At 37.5% G+C, this 22,744-nt stretch overlaps 1 protein-coding gene across 8 annotated transcripts in view; it reads right to left on the reverse strand.

Moving 5' to 3' along the window:
• The window catches only part of ALDH1L2 (aldehyde dehydrogenase 1 family member L2), a 40,098-nt gene that overhangs the window by 10,623 nt on the left and 6,731 nt on the right, over window positions 1-22,744 (reverse strand). For 5 of the 8 annotated variants that reach the window (XM_065039026.1, XM_065039035.1, XM_065039018.1 and 2 more), the window contains exons 2-13: window positions 17,435-17,576; window positions 15,214-15,273; window positions 15,039-15,136; window positions 12,024-12,189; window positions 11,071-11,172; window positions 9,340-9,429; window positions 8,171-8,305; window positions 7,638-7,763; window positions 6,142-6,233; window positions 5,121-5,268; window positions 4,258-4,377; window positions 2,949-3,076 (exon numbers count right to left, since the gene is read on the reverse strand). In XM_065039026.1, coding sequence (XP_064895098.1) covers window positions 2,949-3,076; window positions 4,258-4,377; window positions 5,121-5,268; window positions 6,142-6,233; window positions 7,638-7,763; window positions 8,171-8,305; window positions 9,340-9,429; window positions 11,071-11,172; window positions 12,024-12,189; window positions 15,039-15,136; window positions 15,214-15,273; window positions 17,435-17,455 — 1,286 coding nt within the window. In that variant the 5' untranslated portion in view covers window positions 17,456-17,576. Of the gene's footprint in view, window positions 1-2,948; window positions 3,077-4,257; window positions 4,378-5,120; window positions 5,269-6,141; window positions 6,234-7,637; window positions 7,764-8,170; window positions 8,306-9,339; window positions 9,430-11,070; window positions 11,173-12,023; window positions 12,190-15,038; window positions 15,274-17,434; window positions 17,577-22,744 lie in introns of all 8 variants that reach the window. The other 3 variants (XM_065039067.1, XM_065039056.1, XM_065039045.1) reach the window with 1 other exon arrangement.

Consider the following 22,744-nt stretch of genomic DNA (forward strand, 5'->3'; position numbering starts at 1 on the left):
TCTTAAGCTTCTGTCTGTGTTTTGGTACTCAGATAGTCAATGTTCCCATGTGATTGTAAGAGCTTAACCAAGTACGTTTTAGATCCTGTAAAGGGTATTCAAAACTGGGTGCGAAACCTATTTTCCGTTATGGAAATTCTGCCCATTTTAAGCACCTGCAGAAATGTAGAAAAACGCTCTTTAATACCTGTTTTAACTGTATCTTGGAGACCCAGCTACAGGTCAGGGCATCAGCAATAGTGCGCAAAAGAACAGATATGGCATGTCAGGGACAAAGGAGAGGGTTCCATTTAATGCATGTCTAATATATTCTATTGATGATTCCTCAAGACAAAGCAGCAGAGCTGGGGGCTTTAATCGTACAAACCTTCTCTTTGGTTAAGCACTCAAAATCTCTAGTTTGAGCAGAAGCCAGAGTAAAAGGAGCCTTGTTTGAATTAAGGTGGACCAGAGCGAGCCTCCATTCATATCGAGAATGGTCTGCACATAAACACTCTGGTACAGCTATCCTAGAGAGCAAGTCACCTAAGCAGAGAATAATTTAATCCAGGAACAATCTAAGTAGTGTAAGGGAGTTACATTTTCCATATGTCTAACATAGTTATGCTTGCAAAACTGGCAGATGTAAAACACAAGAGCAGCAGTTCTAAGACCTTATCTTCAGGACAGAGTTTACCTGGGCTCCCAAACACTCTACATTCCTAATACAAATTAAACCCAAGTTTGTACATGCTTTGAATCTGTGCACACTGGTGAAAAATTTAAGTGATAGACTGTGCTTAATTTTAATGAGTTCTGACTTGCCCATCTTCTGCTCAACTTTTTTACAGTCCTGCAGGCCTTTTTCCAAGGCCTGGTCACATAATTTATGAGGCAAGCAGCTTTTTCTGTTTTGATTTCATTCTCTTTTGCTAAGATGCCTGCAATATCTTGTAGAAGGTGACATTTCAAAATACTTTCTAATTTATAATTACATCTACTTGATGTACAGGGATATGGTAAAAGAGAGGAAAGGAATTTAAATCCAAAGCATTCGATAAAGTAAAAAGTGTTACAGCTCTTTTGATGTCATAACAACTGATCTGCTGCACACACTGCAGCAGGACACAGACCCACATATCACAATTGCAGCATCAAATTTCCCCTCACTCCTCTTTGGTCAATGGATTCCCTACTCCTTATTGTCTTGCTAGGCTAAACCCTTATGAGGACAAGGCCTTCTAGTTGCATATTCCAAACCTCTGAATCCGATTGATCTTCCATTTCCAAATCCTCACAGATGTTGTGCAGAGAGCGGTAACCCACCCCTGCACCCAACCAAACTCTCAGACTGTTTTATATTTTGCCTTGCCATCCCAAAGCACCGCCTGCAACCCTCCTGCAGCTGCCCACCGTGTCAATGATCCTTTTTCTGCTGTGTATTCTGAGGTCCAGGGTCAGCCTACTGGCACAGCATTATGAAGGCTTAATATAGTAGTGGGTATGGGCACACTACTGGACACTGTATTTTTTGAAGATGAAAAAAATTCCTTCTCTTCCCTGTAGATAAATATGCAGTCTCCTCAGCACAAGTGACTTGGCCAGGATGCCCAATAGGCATGTTGCTGAGCCTGCAGACTGCACCCTGCAGAAGGAACGTGTTTGATACACAGGATCTACTCCTTCATGAGTTCCTTGAGGCAGGAAGTTTCGGGTTGATTCAAGATCCTAAGTTCCTTAAAGCCAACTGTGACGTTAAATACAGTAACTAGTAGCTTTCCACCTACTGAACAGGAACAGAATTTGCCTACTACATCTCCTCTGTGCTGACAACTGGTTTTCCATGATCACATTGGCTAAATATGAACCTGGGGCATTCAGGAGTAGCAATCTGCTTCTTTACTCATCTCTGCTTATTCATGTGCATGTCCTAGATCTGAAAAAGCAGTGAAAGCTCTTCATATATCTCCACTAAAGAGGCTTTCTTTATAGGTAAGCTCTGAAGCTTCTAGTCATCCCAAGTTTGCAAGACAGTGTTCTCTCTGTGCTTGCCATCAGGCACCAGAAGCATCATACTACATATGGACAATCTATAGTAATTGGGCTTTTATGAGCTGCCTTCAGTATTGCTCTCAAAAGAATAGCTGGCATGATCGTCTTCCCAAGATCACCTCTTATCTTTCAAGGATCAAACCCCACCATTAAAATACCATTCACTCAGCAAAACCTCTGTTTATCTGCTGAAACAATAACACAGCCAAATTGAGAACTGGGCATTTATCCAGGGTTGACACAGTGAAACAAATACAAATGAGAGCTAAAAGTGCCTCAGATATATGTGGGATTCAGCTTAGAATGTTTCTACATGGGACAATTCTTCCACAAGAGACCATAATACATGTCTTAAAGTGGGTCTTCAGCCAGGTGTGAAGTATGCTGGGATATGATCCTGGAAAATCTAGCATCAGTTACAGTCTATTTCAAAATGAGTGGCAATGTGGCTGTATGTTTACTGTATGGAGTGCAGATACAGGAAGGCTTAGCAAGGTCAAAAGTCTCTGCCTAACCTAGATAGACTCCGCCTCTAAAACTTAGCCTTATTTATACAGAAAGGTCTGGACTCCATGGACTTCAATCCTTACAGCAAATCCCATACAGATTAATGAAGCCATCAAGTATTTAAGATACGTTTTCCTCAAATTCTTTGTTTCCATTCATAAATAATAATTTTAAAAAATGTGGCAGTGAGAGATCACAAGATTCTTCTCTGACCCAATGGAAGTTATCCAGCTAAGACCCGAGGGCGGTACACTGAAGTAAATAAGGTGTGAAAAGATAGCTAGTTTGGTACCTCTGCCAGTGGGATTATAAATATCCACCATATTCAGAAAACGTATGCCACAATTCTTTGAGGAACAAAACAATAAGATTTAAGAAAATGCAACAAACACAAGCTACATTTTACATACCTGTACATGAGTCGGCCTCTTTCCCTTGCATTCATCCTTCCCCATTCACCATTTTCAAATGCCTCCTTTGCTGCTGCCACTGCCTTGTCAACATCAGCCAGTGAAGCAGAAGACACGCTGGCTATGATCTGTCCAAAGGCAGCGTTGTGTTAGTTCAGACTGAAAGGCTGGGACACAGAGTGTTACTCCTTCCTCCTTAACTTCTCAACCGGGTATAAGCAAATACTTAATATCCTCAACCCCAGCAGTTGTAATGGATGAATCAGGCTGCGAAATGTTCGGGCACAACCGAAGTGGCAGAATTTGGAGGCCACCATGGGGACACAGATTCCTACATCTTTCTTTTTCTTCACAGTGAAGTGCATTATCCTACTGGACTTCAGCTGCTCTTTCCGTAAGTAAAATCAACGTGATATTACAGAAACTGGAAGTCTTTATATTTGTTAATATGATCTAATATCTAAACATGCTAAAATGATTCCTGCATGTTCCATTTCTTAGGAATGGAGCTTCTGTTACCATAAACTACCATATATACACAGTATTCTGTGATGTTTGTGTTCTATAGGTAACACACATTGTAAATCCTAATACAGAATTGTTATGACATCTATTCTATTCTGTACTGAGTTTCAGGAAAAATACCAGAGTCTGACTTCTGATGATAGTGAAATCTGTGGCATAGATTTCAGCAGAATCTATTTATGCCAGAATTAAATGGCAATTACATGGGCATCAGAATCACTTCTCTTATTTATAATTCATAGTTATGAGTTGCCCAACCAAGATTCAGTAGTTCAGGACTGAAGTGCAACTCTATGTATTTTCCTATTGAAAAGTCATTTTTCTTACTGGGAATTTAAAGGAACGTTTGAAAGTCACACTTGCCCTAAGACATCAGATTTGTAAAACAAACAAACAAACAAACAAACAACAACTGAAGATGATGACTGACAGGAAATACATAAAATAACCTAAAAGAAATACTTCTTTAGCAACTAAACAGCAATTTTTGTTTGCAAAACTAAACAAGAATGAAATTAAGGTAAAACATACAGCTCTGGGTATGGATATTGACTTAATAGTTGAAGTGGAAGTAAGTTATTTTTGCTGTGCAGCTTGACTGAAATGGAAAAACAGTAAAATACACAAACTGAGAAGTAAATTGAAACTTCAGATTATTTGTAGGGGGTTTTTAATGTGTACTGTATAGTTTTGAAATTAGCAATATTCAGTTAGTTTTTAAGATCTTCTAATAGGCAAATAAATTGAAATAAACTGGTAATGATCTTATTTAGAAATCACTTACTGATCCATCTGCTGGATTTATAGTGTCGTATGTTTTTCCATCATCAGCATTTATAAATTGCCCATTTATGAAACACTGGTATGGCATATTCACAGTCATGTTGTTCACATTTTTTGAAACCTGAGAGTGAAATAAACAAATCAATTTAAATTTTTAGTAACTAAGATTTTAATGTAGCTTAACAAGATTTTGATATCTGCAGCCCACATCCAGATGCATTTTAGGATGTATATATGGCTGCTAGGAGCAGACAAAAGAGTAAAGTGAACTGGAAATCATATTCTCCTTGAATGCAAATGACCATACTCAGAGATAGTTAAGCAGATTTCCGTCTTTTTTTATCATTGGATCCCTGTGTTCAAACCAATACTAAGCCCTGGCTAAGGGTGATCTTAGTGGACTTCAGTCAAATGCCTAATTCCCAATTTCAAGAAATCCTGACTTGCTCAATAACTTAAAAAAAACCCAAAGAATCCTCCTTTCACACAAATTTTTCAAACAGTTTCTTAGAATAAATACCTAGCACTGTTTGCTGCAGGAACGCAAAAGGTCTAGAACCATCTGACTGGAGCATCCTGGTAGGACAATGCAAGAGAGGCAGGAATATCTGCTTGCGTGTGGGCTACTCTACTGCGTGTTCCTGATCTGCTGGTTTCTGGAACACTGTAAGTGACGTTACACACACATTTCCATTCCAAAATGCATATATATAAACGTTCAAAAAGAGTCAAAAAGAACAGTTTCTATGACTAAATATTTGTTTGCTTTTTCTACCACATCAAGCTATCTAGCAAAATATATTGTCTACCCTGCCCATAAAACCAAGAAAGACTAAGCAATTAAGGCAAAACAAAAGGTCTTACATAATCAATGACTAACTCTTCTTCTTTGTCTTCTCCTCTGAATTTTCTGACAGACATTTGAATAAAGTCTGCAAACTTAGTGGCCATATACACATCTTCATTCTGTAGCTGAAGTCCACTGTATTTCTGTTTGATCTCTTCTAGCATTCTAAAGATGTTGAAGAATGAATAAGTTTAATAAGTTTAATAATAAGTTTTAAAGAATTCTTAAGATAATGGAATCATTAGAAGGTCAAAAGGGATCAAAACTGGACACCATTTTCTACGCATTTGAATATGTATGTGAATTTCTCTGATGACAATGGCATAGAATTTGTGAATTTTACTGCAATCTGTTAGTTTAATTGCGGGTGTTATGGAAAAGAAAATGTCAGTTCTGGAATACTCTCAGGCAAACTTTTGGAAATAAATAACAAATAGAATAGATTGATAAAATAGTACACAGACTACTCTGAACAATGTATGTAGGACACTCAGAACTCCATGAGACTGGTAAGTAATTACAATAATCAGTTTGTTTAAAAAAAACCTGAAATGCTGGGTTTATGTTGTAGCCCGGAATATCTGAGTTGCAAAAATAAGGTAACTGAGGTGACCCGACACAGGATGAACTCAGTGCACTTGTAAGCACAGGCTCAATTTTTCAATTCTTTCCACAAAAGGCTCCTCTTTCCCTCTGGGAAGTTCTTTGCTCAGCTTCCCAATCAGCCCCCTGGTCCTGAGACACCCATCACTGCATGCAGACAAGTTTGAGCATCACCCTGCTCCCTTATGTCACTGATGTTCCTGAAGTTAAGGAGAATTTTCCTTGAATAGAAAGAGCAGGATTACATCAATACCTCCTTTTTTTGGGAGCAGAATCGTACCACATTTTCAAAGCTGGGAAAGTGAATAGAGTATTGGAAAATACAGGGAGGTTTTTTTTTAACACTACTTGATCAACCCTGATTTAAAAGCACTATGACAACTTTGTTTTCATTAGCTTTGACTTCAGAATTTTGTTATTTTGAGTATTGTTTACCTGACAACATGCATAGAAGATGCTCCAGATTTGAAGAAGTCTGTGGAATCCTCAATTACAGCAACATTGCTCAAAATTCCTTTCCAAATAGCCTAATGATACATAAAAACAAAGGGGACAATAATGAACAATCCTTCAATTGCAAGAAGTATTTACCAAACTGTATTTTCTATGGTATCTGTGCCTACATTAGGTATTATTTTAAAGGATTCTAACAGAAGATTATTTTAAGAGAGTCTAGAACTGTTTAGAGACCTGATGTTAGCCAATGAATTCTTCAGCCTAATTAGCTTATCAAAATATGTTATTTTGTCCATCATAATTTCACCTAATCAGGCAAGAAACCTGAATGGTACAATGCTAATTATTTTCAGACCCATTTTTTTGAAGATCTTTATTCTCCAAATAATAACTTCCCATTGCACTATTGAATATGTCATCAGCAGAGGCAAGGACAGCCTGGAGGACTTTGTGACTGGATTGATGGCATTTCTGACACTTGTGCAGAGCTCAGAAGCAGTTTAAGCTGCATGCATGAGATGGAGATTTCCTCTAATGTGAATAGTGAAATCCCTGGTAATGTAATATTTCAATTAATTATAATTAGGTTTCAGAGCTGGCATAGTATCATGAACTAAAGAGTTCATATTTCTTTTTGCTATTGTCTCAGGTAGTCCATAGCTTCAGGCAACATTCATGTTTCTGGCAAGCAGGTTCAAGGTAATCTTGAAGCAGCAGCTTAAAATATTAGTGCATCAAGCTGCCCAACCCGTACCAAAAGTTACCGACCCTGCAGCAGAGTTAAGCAGAAGGGAAGACATCTGTGATTCGCTTGCTCTGACACAAAACTTTAATGACTTATGTGGCTTTTGGTTGAGCCCTTGACACTCATGACAGAGGGATGGATTACATGAAGGAGCAGCAAAGTGCCTCTCTGGCCATGAGAGCTTTCAGCTCCTGCTGCTCCATTGCTGCAGCCCCTTCTGAGGTTGTGGCAGAAGAGAGACGGCGCACACAGGTACAGGGGGGTAATTGCTGCATTCTCCTTTCAGACTGCTATTCTAAGACTCCCTGGAGCTCATCCAGCAGGACCACTCTGAGCACTTTCTAGTGAGTAGCACCACAGTGAGGAAAGGATTTCAGAACTGTCTGTCAGTGTGGAAAACCTCACTGCTGTAAGGTGAAGGTCCATTTGTTTTTCCTCACTCCCACCTTCATCCTTTATGGATATTTACCATAACTGACCCTGTAATCACTGTCTTTGTATCACTTGTATCTGAAAGAAAACTTTCTAAACGGATGTGTAAGTCCTCTAGTGAATTCCCAGTTCCATCTGAATTAATGTCAATAGCTTAAGATTCAACCCAATACTCTTTCAGTACATTTTATTGAAAACAATTTGCATGGCTAAATAAAAGACAAGCCTTGCCTATAACAAGAAGTATGTGATGTTTCTGTCTGAAGTAATATCCTACTAAAGCAGTTTATGGCATTACCCTAATATCTTCCGCCATCTTTTTCTCCTCTTCTGTAAGTTCCAGGGCAGTTGTTTCATCAGCAGAGAAGTATTTAGATGCAGGGATCATTTTTCCATCCTCAAACTGCAGATTTCTCACTAGTACCTGAAAAATTAGAGGATATGATTTTAAACTATCTGGGAGGCAATACAGCCTTGTGGGAAAAGTTTTTAGGCGCTAATATGGTTATTGAAATAGTAAAATAAAAGGCTGTCAGGGAAACTGCTATGATGCAGGTAACTTAACACAGGCCAGTCCTACCTGTCTTACAGATTCTCCACTAGTACTAGTACATTTACTAGTACATTTCCATCTACATTGGAAATTAATATGGATTGAGTGAAAAGAAAATCATGAATGTCTTCTCTATAGGGTGGTAGAGGATAGATAAACTCCAAGCGAATTAGCTGTCATCAGCAGCTGGATTTGTCTAGTCTGACAATTCCATACTTCTTGCACTTCCTGCTAAAGTTACTACATCCATGCTCATGTTTGCCAGGGTGAGCACTTACCATCTTCCCATCGTTACCAAAAACGACTAGACCATTCTTGGTTACAAGTCCAGGTCTTGAAGCACCTTTTATTTCCAGTTCTTGTCCAGCAGGCACTGAAGCATCAAGTAACGATGACCCATAAAAAGTAACCATCTACAAGCAAACGGAATTAAAAGTGCACAGATTCTAAACATGCTCTAAAATTCTAATAATGAAATTATACTGTTTCGAAGCTTTGATATAATGCAAATAAAATATGAGTATCTACACACAGAAAACATGTCACAAAATTATTTCTGCATCTTTACAGCCCAGGACATGGAAAACTTTGCAAGCTGCCTAAACCTGCAAAGCTGTTTGCTGTAACAACGTGTGTGCTGGAACCAGCATGGAAAGAGAAGCAGCTCTGCCAGTGCACACCCATAGTGAGAGACTGGCCAAAGCCCAGATGTGATCAGTGGTGTCCAGCTCTGCTCCCACGCTGGCAATGCTGAATGCTACCTCCTTCTTGGGCTCCTCCGTTCTCTCTGGGCTCTCAAATCAGCAACAGTTCCTGGATGTTAGGGCAGAACCAGACTTTTGGAGCAGCTGACTAGCATGTGGCTAATAGTTAAGTAACAAAACCTGGACATCACAGCTAGGAAAGATAATGTGGTTTTTAAAATATTTTCTGTAAGTACTATGTGAATCAAATGTATAATAGTTTCAATACATTGAAAAGAAGCAGTTGGTTTTGGATTAAATGAGATATATTTATTTCTGCAAATGATCTAGACCCAATTCTCTTTAAAATCAAAGCTTCCTTGTTTTTTCAGTAGGTCATAGTGTTTAATTTTGCTGTTAATATTGTGATGTTGCCCACTATACAGAATGGGTTGCATTATACTATAATGCAAGCTTACTTTCCAAAACAACTGGCACAGTCTGGTTCTACCCTTCTTACTTATTGCTTTGTACCATGCCCATTTTTTTCAGATATTGCTCTTCTTTTTCTTTGAATTAAATGGATCTATCATTAAAAAAATCTTAACTACTGTGTTCTGTACATTTGTCTAGGTGCCTGTTCTAGCTGCTCGAATGTAACTCTCATTTGTATTCACCTGTATGCAGACACCTTTAATTTTATAACAAAAAAAGGTCAAAAAGAGGTTATATAAATGAACATTCTTCTAGTTTTCAGAGCATACCTGGCCATCTATTGTTGCCCATGCTCCAGGCACTTTATCATGCCCTCGAATCCAATTGTGCAAAGCTGCTGCAGGTTGGTCCCAGGAGATCTAGGAAATCAAGACATGCCAGTAAATTCTTCTCTGCTTAGATATAAATCAACTTAGTAATGTTTCGCTACAGAATTACAAATTCTCCCTCCTTCTCTTTCAACTATTTATTTATTTAAGAACATAGAAAGGGTCTGGTTTATTAGTGATAAAGGAAGATGAGTGATCTCCAGATGGTGAATCATCAAAGACCTAACAAATAGGATGCTCTTCGTACTTCTGTGTTCTGTGCAGTCTATATCTTTTCACAGATTCTCCTTTTCACGCTAATATAATGAAAAAATACTCTTGCTACTAGGTATTCATTCATAAATAATATTATGATTAATAGATTTAATAAGCACAGTATACATATACATATACATATACATATACATATACATATACATATACATATACATATACATATACATATACATATACATATACATATACATGTCTGCGTCTGGAGTATCACCTGCTGAAAATTATCTATTAATTGCTTGGATGCTAAGTTCTTTGATAAATCAACAAACTTTTATCAAAATACTTTCCAATCATTTACTAATCCTTTAGAAATTGTTTCATAGATTGAATCCCTGCTACAACTTGCAATTCTTTCAAGTCTTGGAGGAAAAAGGAAAGAATGTTTTAAAAATGTGATGTGTATTTAATATGTAACACCAGTGAAAATGTATTCCTTTATCTTTGCAGTATTGTGAGTCAAAGTACAAAATGAATTAAAGGAAGTTGCAGAAGAACTGTTAAATAGCAAAACTCAAGTACTTAGTATCCTTCCCATTTTAAGCACAAAGAATATTAAGCAGCAAGTTATAAGCCAATGAGAATGGTTTCACAGCAGGGAGATCAAGCTAGTTCCAAGGAAGCTCTTTATATATTACACCATAGGGATGAATAAAAATATCCTTATACAAAGCTATTTTTTTCTAAGTTAAAGCAGAAATTGAATTATCATAAAAGCATCACCTACAATATTTCAGGTGGAAAGGACTACATTCGCATGGACAAGAGAATGAAATTGTTGGAATAATTTTTTCATTTTTTGTTAACTCTTGCACTGGTCTAGAAAAGGAAAAGAAGGTATTACAGGCAGAATTCACTATCATTTTATGGTGGCCTTCCCAACCAACAAGGAGATCCAGCTAATGCAGTGGGGGTGCTTGTATAAAACAATTCTTATATGGGTGTTTAGATAATTTTTTCATCTGTTATTTGTTTACATGACCTATTTATTTTTCCTGGTGCCAACAGGAAAGATGCCAATGCTTGTTTTTCCTAACATTGAACAACTGGTAGAGAATTTAGTATGGACTGTTGGTAAACAAAGTGAACTATCTTCATTCAATGATGCATTTAAAAGTATGGTAGCATGGTAAGAATCCCCTGAAAGTACAGCTGTCATATGGCTGTGTGTAGATGATCCCAAGTAGGACACCAAGTTTCTAAATATATGTAACTGCTGAAAGGGAATAGGAACCTAACCTGGTGGTCCATTACACACATCCTTGGAGTTATCCCAGGAATAAGAGTTGGGGAAACAGCTGAATTACAATTCATGTTAACTTGATATCACTACTATTGTAATCTGAGTTAATAACTTTTCTAATGATATGTGCAAAACACAGTGTTATTTAACACTACCTCTGCATTTTCCTTTTTCTGGATCCCTTCATATGTTGCCCCTTCTTCGGGCTGAGGTATACGAGGGGCCTTACCATCAGCAATTAGATGTACAGCTTCCACCTAAGTGCAAAAGTAAAAGAGATTATGTTAGCTTGGTCTGCCTTTTTTCCACAGTTGTACTTGTAAATGACTGAAAAAGACTTTTTGCCACAAGGAAAACTGGCTTATTTTTAAAACCTAGAATTTCCAAAATCTAGGGACTAATGCTGCACTGATTAACATACGTATATGCTTAAATTTATTTGACAAAGAAATAGTCTGATAAATTTGATGGGAGTAGCTAGTCACCAAACATATAGCAACTGCCTGAAGTCTGCAGGGGCAGAACATGGCTCTGTATGTTTGCATTCAACTCTTTCCTTTTTCTTTCTGCAAAAAGTTATTTCTCTGCATTTAAATGGAGAGAGAAAAAAAATGTTCCAATGATCCACACTGAGTATTTTTATGCAATTTCTTTTCTTCATTTTAAAACAAAACAAAATGGAACGAAAGGACAAGCATACAAAATCCAAAGCCAACCCACCAGGGCTCTGAACTTAAAACACCATCCCCCCCCCCTTTTTTTTTTCAACCTCACCCCAAACTTTCTGTTCTCTCTGAGCTGGTAAAAAACTGCACCTTGTAAAAACATTCAAAAAAATCTGTGCAAAGAGCTACATTCCAGACAAGTCCAACTTCTTGCCTGCTGTGGAAATAGGATACGCTCTGACTGCTGCCAGCAATGAACACTCTGAGGCCACCTCCCCAGCTGTCATGAAGCAGCAGAGCTCCACCAAAGCCCAGGAGTCAGCTGAGCACCACAGCCTCTGTCTCTCCAAATATAAGCATCTTATTACCTTTATTTTCAAACACCAGTAGATGGTTTTCTTTTCCTCCTAAAACACAGATATATTTAGTACAGCTAAACATACCATCGCCTTTACTCCTTCTGGAAAAAGGAATCGGTTGTACAGGTCGTCCACAGTGTCATTTTGTCCAACATCACATTCTCGCTGCAGAAGTATTGGTCCAGTGTCCAAGCCATCATCAGCCCAAAAAATTGTAAATCCTGCTTTCTTATCTCCTTGAATTAAAGTCCTGGACATGAAAAAAAAGCCTTATGGTAAATACAGACAGTATGAGAGTAGTCAGGGATATCGACCCATCTTTTACACGTTCATTTGCATTGTGTATATAGAAAAGAAAATCCTAACTATCTTTAATACTAGTTTCATTGCCCATTTCACAGTCAGGAACCCACAGTTTTGACACTGTTGATGTGTGGTTTCCACAAAGTGACACAAGAAATGCTGCAACTGAATCCAGGGAGTCTATCCAACAGTTGTGACAATTATTTTTAAAGTATTATGAGTGGTAAGACATACAAAGCAAAAGATGTGCAATAGTTATGACATAATTTGAAAGATGGAAGCATGTACACAGCATATTATCTGAATAATTCATAGTTGAATATAATTAGCTAATGCTCACAACTCGTCTGTAGGTTGGCAAGGAAAGTACAGTTGCCACACAGCTGAAAAAGAGCTAAACTCAGAGTGGAAAATGATGGATATGCAACTGTTCGAGGGAAAGTTATTAAGGGAATTTATATCCAGCCAGATTCTCAGCTGCTATGAAGGGTCATAACACCGCTTACAATAGACCTATGCCAATCTGCATCAGCTCAGATCTGCCTCTGAATCTGAGGGAACTTTAGCCACATAAAATTTCCAGTTCTCCTTTGGAGCTGCATGTGCCTCAGAATGACGTATAATCAAACAAAAGTGTGTTTAAGGGAGCAGTCAGAAATAGAGAGATATATATCTTTCCTACACACTTAACCATTTGTCTGCATGCAAAGACCACTGCCATTTTCTGTAAGACAGAGCTCATGTAAGTATTCCCTTGGCAGTCCATGCTGTGATAGGATCATGAGATCTGCCTTATACACATGAAAAATCACTATTAACTGTAAGCACTGAAAACTAAATTATTAAAAGGAGTAGAGCACACATTTGTGCAGAGCAAGGGACAAACTAAAGACAACTGGGGAAGCTGGCATGTTCACAAAAACAGAAGCTTACAGAAGTTTGGCCAACCCATATCAGACCTTTCACACATTTAAGCAGCATCTCTTCTGTTTTATATTACGTACAAATGCCAAAAGAGCACCCTGGTGAGAAGTGCATGTCCTCTGCATGGCTGGAGAAGAAGAAGGTATCAAGGGCAAATGTCCCTAATGCTGAATAGGTAACAAGATGAGAACTAATGTGTGTCCCCTCCTCTGGCCACCAGCTCCCTCCACAGACAGCTGCTGATAACAGAGTGGCAGCAGCTGGAAGAGGCTCCCATCATGTGGAAGCTGTTCTGCAGCTTTGACCATCTTTTTTAGCCTTTTCTGGAGCATTTCTGTAGCTCCTTCATGCTCCAACTGAGATGAAGACAGTATTCAAGATCCTTCCATGGTCCCTTTTCTGAGTAGTAACAAGTAACTTAAATTTAATTGTGATTACATATGGTTAGTTTTTCTCCCCTTATGTACATTTTTTTCATATTTTAAACTTTAAATTTGACCACCCATTTTCTTAATCTCACTTTCACATTATCACATTTACCCGTTTGTGTAGAAATAGTACTTTTTATTGCAGATTGAAACCAGATTGACTAGTCTATAGTTTCCTGGCTTCTCCTCTGAGCCTGTTTAAAACTGCTGTTGTTCTTGCTGTTTTCCAGTCTCCAACAGCAACACAATCTGAAGGAAGAAAAACCTGTGGAACCTTTGCTTGAAAGTCCCTTGGTCCTGAGAAGAGATTCTTATTCATTCATCAGTTTATTTAAAATCTCCTCTACACACAGTTCAGCTCAACAGAATAGTTCTGACTTATTCTACATAAAAAATGGCTGTATGGTAGTGACATCTTAAGCTCCTCCATCCTGAATACCAATACAGATTTCCTACTATGGTGTTCTCTTTGATAAGCAATTTTTTTGTATGAAACACCTATATCAGCCTATATACCTCCCACCTTGAATGCACTGAGAAAATAGTTATTATTCCATTGTATGCCTTTAAAAGCTGGTTCTTTATTTCTTTTCTGGACTGCCTTACTCTCATTTTACACCTAATTTGCCAGAGTTTATGCACGTTTTAATTTTACTCACTTGGACACAACTGCCACTTTCTGAAGGATTTCGTTATGTCTCTAGTAGTCTTCTTTACTCCTTAAGTTACTCCTCCTTAAGTACTTCAGTTTAGCAAAACAAACAACAAAAAAAATCCACACCAAAATATGTCTTTACTTTGAATCTACAATGTTTGTGTCATTAGATAATCATAATGCTGTCTATAAGATTCTTTTAAAATTGTTTCTTCATATTTAGACAACTTCCTATTGAGTTTAAACACTGTGAAAATGGCATTTCTGTTGTCACTAGAATATTAGATCTGAGACTACTGAGATAATTATTGCAGTGTAGTTCTTTCACTGTAACATTTTGAATCTACCCTTGTGCGTTGCTCAGGAGGAGCACAAGATAAGGTTTTATTCTTGTGGATTCTCTTCCCCCATCTCCCTTCCCTTCTGTGAAATCTTGGGCTCTGCATCAAGCCCTGTTGTAATAGTTACCTTGTGTTTGTGGGGGATGAGCTGGAAGAGCAGTGTCCTGCCTATGAAAACTCCAGATTGTCAATTTACCCATGTCAATAAAATATATGAATGTACAAATCATGTCACTGATCTTCCCAGAATAACAGCTGCACTTGTATTGGAAATCATAATGAATCTTAAGTATGAAGGGTAGTTCATGAACCAAATACTCAGCTGCTTCAGCAAAGCTCCTTCAGAGCAGTTGCAAGTCAACAGGACAGTGCCAGCATTCACATGAGTAATGGGTACAGACCAACATCCTAATGCGACACACGTGGAGTTTCGTTGCACAAAACTCACCAGTTGATTGCGGAAGCTCCACGGTGGCGTGGCAGGATGGATGGGTGGTAAATAATTGAGCCATGTTTTGGGCAGTCAATAACATCCATGGGGATGAACTGTGTACAGAAGGGAAGGACATTTAGCTCTGCTCCAACTGATTTGTAGGCTGCAACTACTTCCTCGATAGGCTTGCCTTTCGCTCTCCATCTGGGGAACTTGAAAACAGGAGTGCCGTCCTTCTCCGCTGCCAGTGCTGAGGGGCAAGAGCAATTTTTTTAAAATTTAAATTTTACGTTAAAAATTCAAACTGAAATCAGAGAGGTATTGCATGATAACTCTAGCAGATCATCAAGTGTATGATTACAGAGTGCCCTTTGTACTGTTTTGTATGCTATTTAAAAACCTTTGTGCTTGGATATATTTTATTGATTCTGTCTTTGATTCTCCTTCCTACAGCATATGTCAGTCTCAACTTTCAGATAACTTGTATGAGTTGGGTGATAAGTACCAGTGAAAGCAGAAAAGAATGATGAATGTTATTGACCACCTAAAAGTGACATTTCATTTCTTGTCTGGTCATCACGTTTGTCTGTAACTGCTTTGGTTTAGCATAACTTAATTTTCCACTTCAGCAATTTGTATGTGAATATGACTACATACAACTAAGATTCACTCATGTCAGCGTCATTTTGCCATGTGGTGCAAATAATAGAGATGCTAGAGGCCTTCAGGCATTTCTCCAAAATTCTGTTTACTGATGTCTTCCGGATATGCTTTCATTTATCTGTGAGACACACAGATACACCTAAAATTAGGCTCAAAAGTGACAAAAAAAAAAACCCTGTACTAATTGCAGAGAGACTTTTCAGGTACTTGATACATTTCATTGCGCAAGTGCTTAATAACTCATCACAGAGAGCAGGAGAGTGGAGTCAAACTCTACATCTGTTGAGTTGTGTGTATAACAGGAAGAAAAGGGAAAATAAGAGATTTGAAAACGAATCTAATTAATATTTCTAAACACATTTTATTACTTTCCTTTTTTTTTTTTACTTCTGAAATCGGATCTTGAGATTGACCTGAAGCATCTTTAGCCTATTAACTTAGGTTTTAAGTAAATACTGACTTAAATACCATTCCATGAAAATTAGTGTGTACTGCAACTGTTTTTAGAAATAAAAATCATTGCTGTTCGAGTATATAGAAACATTAGCAAATTTCACTTGAGACTTAAGGTGTTTGAGTCATCTGGAAGTAAAAGGCAACAAAGTATTTAATAGTGTTCTTTTCCCACTAGGAAAGCAACAAACTACTTCTAGGGTTTAGTTAAAATAAATACGTGATTGAAATCAGTGGAAGACTTGCTTATTTGCATCTGCTAGTGTAATAAGTACACGACAATTCCTTATATAATGTCACCAAGTATTATGGTATGCTTCCAGAGCTGGATAGTTGAATTGTCCTTTTCTAAACTAATAGTTACATCCTCTGATTCTTCTAAGTGCGATTAAATCTTTTAATGAGGTGGAGTTACAGAATGTAATAAAGTAGAGAATTGTATGCTAGTTTGGGAGTGCCATAGCCCAGGTGAGGAAAATTTACATTTTTTAATTCCCTCACAAGAGTTCTGTAAATACATGTCTGGACTAAAGGTATATACCATTCTGGCACTTCTATTTGCTAATCTTATTAACTCACTATTTTTGTGCCACTGAAAAAAAAAGAAAAAAAAAAAAAAAAGAGGTTACAATTCAGATTATTCCAAAGTAGCTTCGTTGTCACACTGGGTTCTGCTGTGTAAGTACAATTCTGAGTATCTGTCAAGCAAGAACTCTTTCCTTAGGAAGTCTAGAAAATCTTATGCATCTTGGCAATGGTAAAAGGAAGAGCAAAGCCTCCTTTACCCTTTTCAACGGGTCTCCTATAGTCCAGGTGGAAGAGAAATAGGCTCTGCAGGTACACAGCCGCAGGCAAGCTCATCAGAAAGGGCAGAAATCCAGGGATAAATAGTCCTGGCTCCATGCCTGGACTGTCCCAGACAGCACAGTGAAACTGGTGGCAGACGTCTGTGCTTGAGCACAGGCTCAGCAGCTATTTGCTTTAAGATACAGATCAAGTTCAGGATGATTACCTCTAGTACGTGCATTCTAATCAAGTACTCAGATAATTTATTTTTTTTTTAATTTCATGATGTATGGCCCTGTATGGTTAGAAACAACTCTTAATACTGACTAGCTAGCAAGGTTATACCAGTTCTTGGGCTTTTGTTTGTTGAAGCATAATTCTTGTGCTGAATCCAGTGTAATAAAGGCAACATATGCAACCCATTCCCATATAAATATCACCTTCTCACGAAAAGATAAGTTTGTTATGTATGTCTGTAATTTTAACATTTAGATTAAGGTTATACTTACCCAAAGGATCAGCTTGTCCATTCTTGTCAGGCACTGTGAACACTCCCACAACTTTGTGGCCCTCTTTTCTCAGCTTGTTATAAACTTCTTGTCCAAATATACTTTGACCTATAAGGGCTAGCCTTAGCTTATGTTGGTAAGCCTGGTGAAAAGAATTAAAACAAGCCATGTTCTAGGATGAAAAAACAACAAACAAACAAACACACAAACAAACAAAACCACATTGTCGTTTATGTTCTTCTCTTGCTCCTTCTTGAACCATGCTCAGTTTGATGAACATCTTTCACCCCAATCACCTTTGAAGGAATAATGATCTATTTTTTGAAATTAATGACAAGAAATGTACAATTCAGAGAGAACACAACATAAAAGTATCATCTGATACTGTTATCGATGTCTATATTGCTTTCCCAGTTATTTCCATTAGACAGGCCCACTGCTTGTTAAAAGAGCCATAACAGGCTGCATGATTTTATTCATAGTCAGAATTAATATGACAAAAAATTTAAAAATATTTTTTAAACAGATATATAAAGCCGTTTTTCTAGGCATAACTTAGGTACCTGAAACACACCCTCTAAATCCTTATAATTAAATGTTGGCATGTTATTTGTGGTTACTACTTATAGGCTAAACAAGACTCACTTGCATTGTTCCTGCAAGTTAAAGGTAATGATCACCCATTTGATCTTCCTGCAAGACAACACTGCAAGGTTCCTTTGTTTGACTTCCACTGCTTTCTGCCTTTGCATCCCAGTGCACTTGCTTCTAAGCTTCTTCAAACTGAGTAGGTCCCAGTAGCTGCCCCAACTCTTTATTTTTAGGATAGTTAGAATCACCACACTACTATCATATCAGGATATCATGTACTGCTATGTTATTCAAGTGCTTGCATCCTGAGAAAACTATTAATACCTTCAGAGTCTCTTTAGATTTAGGGGACACTTGTGCTCCTCTCCCACCCTGCCTCCAGTTCCTTGCCTCTAACACCTCCTTTATGCCAGAAGTGGTGTTCCTGTAGCTGCAAGAACTGGGTTAGGCATGAACCTGAGAAAATGTAGCTCATTCTTCACTGGATCTATGCACTAATCTGGTTCATTGCACTGCCACAAGTCCTAACACAGGTCCAGCAGAGGAGCAGGAATGAGCACACAGGTGCTGGCAGAAGGGTGAAACTGTCCCTAAAAGCAGCTGTGTTTGCATTTTTCAGCAGCTTCTGGAAACTGAAAATTGGAAATCTTCAAAAAACCAATGGACCTGCACACCTGGTTATGAAGGAAATGTTCACACAGAATAAACAGCAAACTTACCTTCCCCAAAGCTGCATCTGGTACAAACTATTCCTAGACTCAAACCATTAAAGAAACCTCCTCTTCAGAGGCCTGAATGAAAGGCAGAAAATAAATCCACATACTCCCTACCTTTATCTTTAACTTCACCTTTCCCAACTGGACTTTGACTGCCATTTTTTCTGAATGACCCATTAGATGTCATAAGCTCAGGATGATAAAGAGGAATCGAAGCACTGTTTGAGTATCTTAACCCCTGGCATTTGTTTTGTATGTTGGCACTTGTATGTTTTTCTCGTCCCTCCTCTTTTCCCTTTCTTACAGTTGCTGGGAACATGACAATACCTTGACTAGGTGGGTTATTGATGGATATAAGATGGTCTGGACTGTCCATCAGATCATATGACAAATTCTATGACAAAAAGAAATGTCCTGAAAAACAGGCTTCTCAAAAACACAGTCCTTTTCATTACAATTCATTTTACATCTGAAATATTATGGATGTATTTTGCTGGTTTCAAGTTACATTTTAATTGTGCAGTTGGGCTTAGAAAAGGAAGTTATGAATTGGTAGGTTCCATTAGAGGAATATCGAAGCATGCATTTTATTTTCTATATAAACAAACAGGTAATAACTATTTGTCCAGAGATGATATTTTCCCTCACAATGAAACTGCTTAGTAAAACTGTATTACAGTATTACTCAGCACCTCTGCAACTGCAGTAGTGTTAATAACAAGTAGTAAGATGCAAACGCACTCACAACTCAGGCTCTTGCAAAGTCAGATTGTTATAGTTGGCTGGTAGAAAATATCTATGAGACTGGTGATAATAATACACCTAACAAATGCTGCATTGCTGACAGTGATGCCTAAAATACGTCCACTATTTTGTTCTTGATAAAGACAAAACTGTGTTCTGTATTATAAAGAGTAAAACTTACTTTTGCAATACTTATTTTGCAAGGCCCAATGGATGCAGGTAGATTTCATTACCAATGCTTTATGACTGAGATCTTTGATTTTACAGGCAAAATGCTGCTGCATTATGAAAAATAATCACCAGATTTTCCTGATTATTTTAAGTCTAGTGGGCAAGTTGGAGAAAAATTAACATGCTGGATCACTGAACATGTTTGGCATGTAATGAAATCAACTGATTTCTATACAGTCCTAATTTACAGTGGCAGCCCAACCAGTATGTGGAAGAAATATTAAAGATAGTCCAGATGAGAGTTGCTTATTCTGCTTTTGTCCTTTTGTTAACATCTCTCAGTAAAAACACAAGACTGGAAATGTTCTCTTTAGCTAACAAATCTACTTCTCTGTCATCACAAGCAATAACATCATACTATTGCTTTTATGAATGTATCCAACCTCCACTTAAAAATACTTCTAAAATACTGCTGTACTCTGTTGTTTTGCTGATACTTGGCCAATCTTGTAATTTTCAGTTCAAATTTCTCACCACTTTAAGAGCTACTTTTTCTCCACTTATTCACAAAGTGTTAATAACATATGCATCCTCTGTTCCTAAACTTCACTTTTAGTTCATGTTTCCCTGTGAATAAATCATATTCTCATATTACATGTAACTGCATACCAGTTCCAGTTCCAAATAATGATTTGCTGTAAATCAGCAGAGCTTCAGTAAAGCTACACATGCTTAATTTGTGCAAGTTGTGGAACTAAGTCAAGAAATGGTGAGAAGCAAAGAGAGAACAGTCCCCAAAAAAACAAAAAAACCTTCCCAAACCTCGCAAAATTGAGAATATTGCAGACTGGATAAGTCCCATTTCTTCAACGCACAAAAGATTAGCTTGCCAGTAAATCAGCTCTGCTGCCTCACACTTATAGAAAGCTACTCAAATGGGGTCTGATTTCAATTGCAAGATGGACCTGCTAATTGTGCTATGACCAGTGGTTCCTGAGTTACTTCTCCAATGAATAGTACATGTGCACTATGTGATTTCTATTAACATCTGGCTTAGATGTGGAAATTTGCTTATAGTGCATTAACACATACACTGTCACCAGTAGAAAGCAGGAGCCAAACCCACAAATCAGCCATGCACAGGATTTCTACTGAGTAAAAACACAAAAAAGAATTTCTATATGTGGAAGGTCTTGTATCATCAGACCACAAATGCAATCCTTCATTTTTTTTCTTATTTGAAATATAACAGTTGAGCAACTGCATGAGATCTTAAAGCCACTTCGTATCTTACTTTTAAAATTCTCCTCAAGCCTTGTTATGTAAGATGAGTTACACCTGTGAAAATGGGAAATCCTTTTAGGAGACTTTAATATGGACCTAAGACACAATTAAACCAGAAAGTTCTATAAGATTGCACAGAAATGAAAAAACAGTTTGGTGTTTTCTTTCTTACGGAAATGGCACATTTTGGCCAGTGTACCGTCACTAGAGTTCAGCAAGACGCTGTAGAAAGGAAGCTCGTTCAAGAACAGTAGAACAACCTTGTAGTTGATTAATGTGCCAGATGGATACTGGCTCATTATCACTAACACATGCAAAGATTAAACTTTTTATCAGTTCTCTTAAGAGTCTATATTAGATTTCTTTTGCAGTTGCCTGGCTGACTATGGACATGAAGTATCCATTAACAGATACACGGGAAGGTTAATAGTCCTGCAGTATCAGAGCGCATTTTTTGCTTCTGAGTTATGGCAAACAATGCAGTTCCAGTGGCTTAGAGAGATCTGGCCTTTTTTTTTATTACTTTATTAATCATAGGACAATGTAGTTATTATGACAGTGATACCGAAAGGCAAGAATTTAGAAGCTGGTGCTCACTCTACTGTAATTCTGTAACACAGATTGTAACACAGATTAATAGTAATTCTCTTTCCCTGACTCAAGTGCTTCCAATTTGGATGAAAAAAATAAGACAAACGTAATGAGCATAAAACCTGAGAACTACTTGTACAAGCAGTCTTATCTTGAATACTTAAATCATCTGAAAGTCCATTATTTTTTCACTGCCTCAATATGAAAACACAGATTTAAGTTTAACTTCCCTATTTAAAAATTCTGGCCATATCATCTGTTGATACAGTACTGGAATTTATTTTACAATGGGTCATAAAAAGATACACAATATTTTAATGTTTGCTTCCATGCTGGTCATTTTTTTCCTCCAAAACACCTAACCAAAAATAAAACTAATAAATAGAATTAAGCACTGCACACAAAAGCACTCTGCCAAATGCTGGTAACTATCCTGTCAAGTTCTAGTTCCTAAAAATGGAAGACAAGTCCAAGAGCTACATTTTCTTTTCTCAGAAGAGTCTAATGTTACAAAACCTATCCCTAGGAGAATATTTCATAGATAAAAATAATTTTCTGTTACTGCTTCTTTTGTATGTGTATCTAACATTCAATTTGTTATCATTTTTCTAATCAAATTTCTTGAAGGCTAACATTTAGTAACTCCTATTTTGGTTGCAAAGCTTACTATCCAAAAGATTACAATATTTTATTTATTATGGATAAGAATTTGGTGAAGCTAGTAAGTATTTTAATATGTTACACTTTTTAAAAAATTAATGTTGAATTACATCTCTTTGGAAAAGCAGTACTGCACCTTTATATCTATTGAGGATGCCCCAACATGTGCTAAATTCCAGTGCCTCCAAACAGAAACCTGTTGTAGCGCCTCCCCTCCCATCTACACATCTACAGGCAATGTGTTATCACCAACCATTCGTTCGCATTTTTTGGCACTGCTGATTGCATTTCCAAAATGCTTGTGTTAATTCTCTTTATTCTAACCCCTTCCATGTAGATATATATTTTAGCGGTGCTGCTGTCCTCACTCTAAAACATGCAGTCAAACATGAAACAAAGAACAGTCTTCAGGAAAGAAAAAATCTCTTAGCCCCATTCAGCTTGCCAGATCTACACATCTGGATAATTTGGATTTGGCACGGCTTTCAGGGAGCAGAAGTTCTGCAGTCTATATGTTTAACAGGACATAAAGAATAGCTTGGAACAAATGTGC

Source organism: Columba livia, chromosome 1, assembly GCF_036013475.1.
Source record: "Columba livia isolate bColLiv1 breed racing homer chromosome 1, bColLiv1.pat.W.v2, whole genome shotgun sequence".
Taxonomy (NCBI): Eukaryota; Metazoa; Chordata; class Aves; order Columbiformes; family Columbidae; genus Columba; species Columba livia.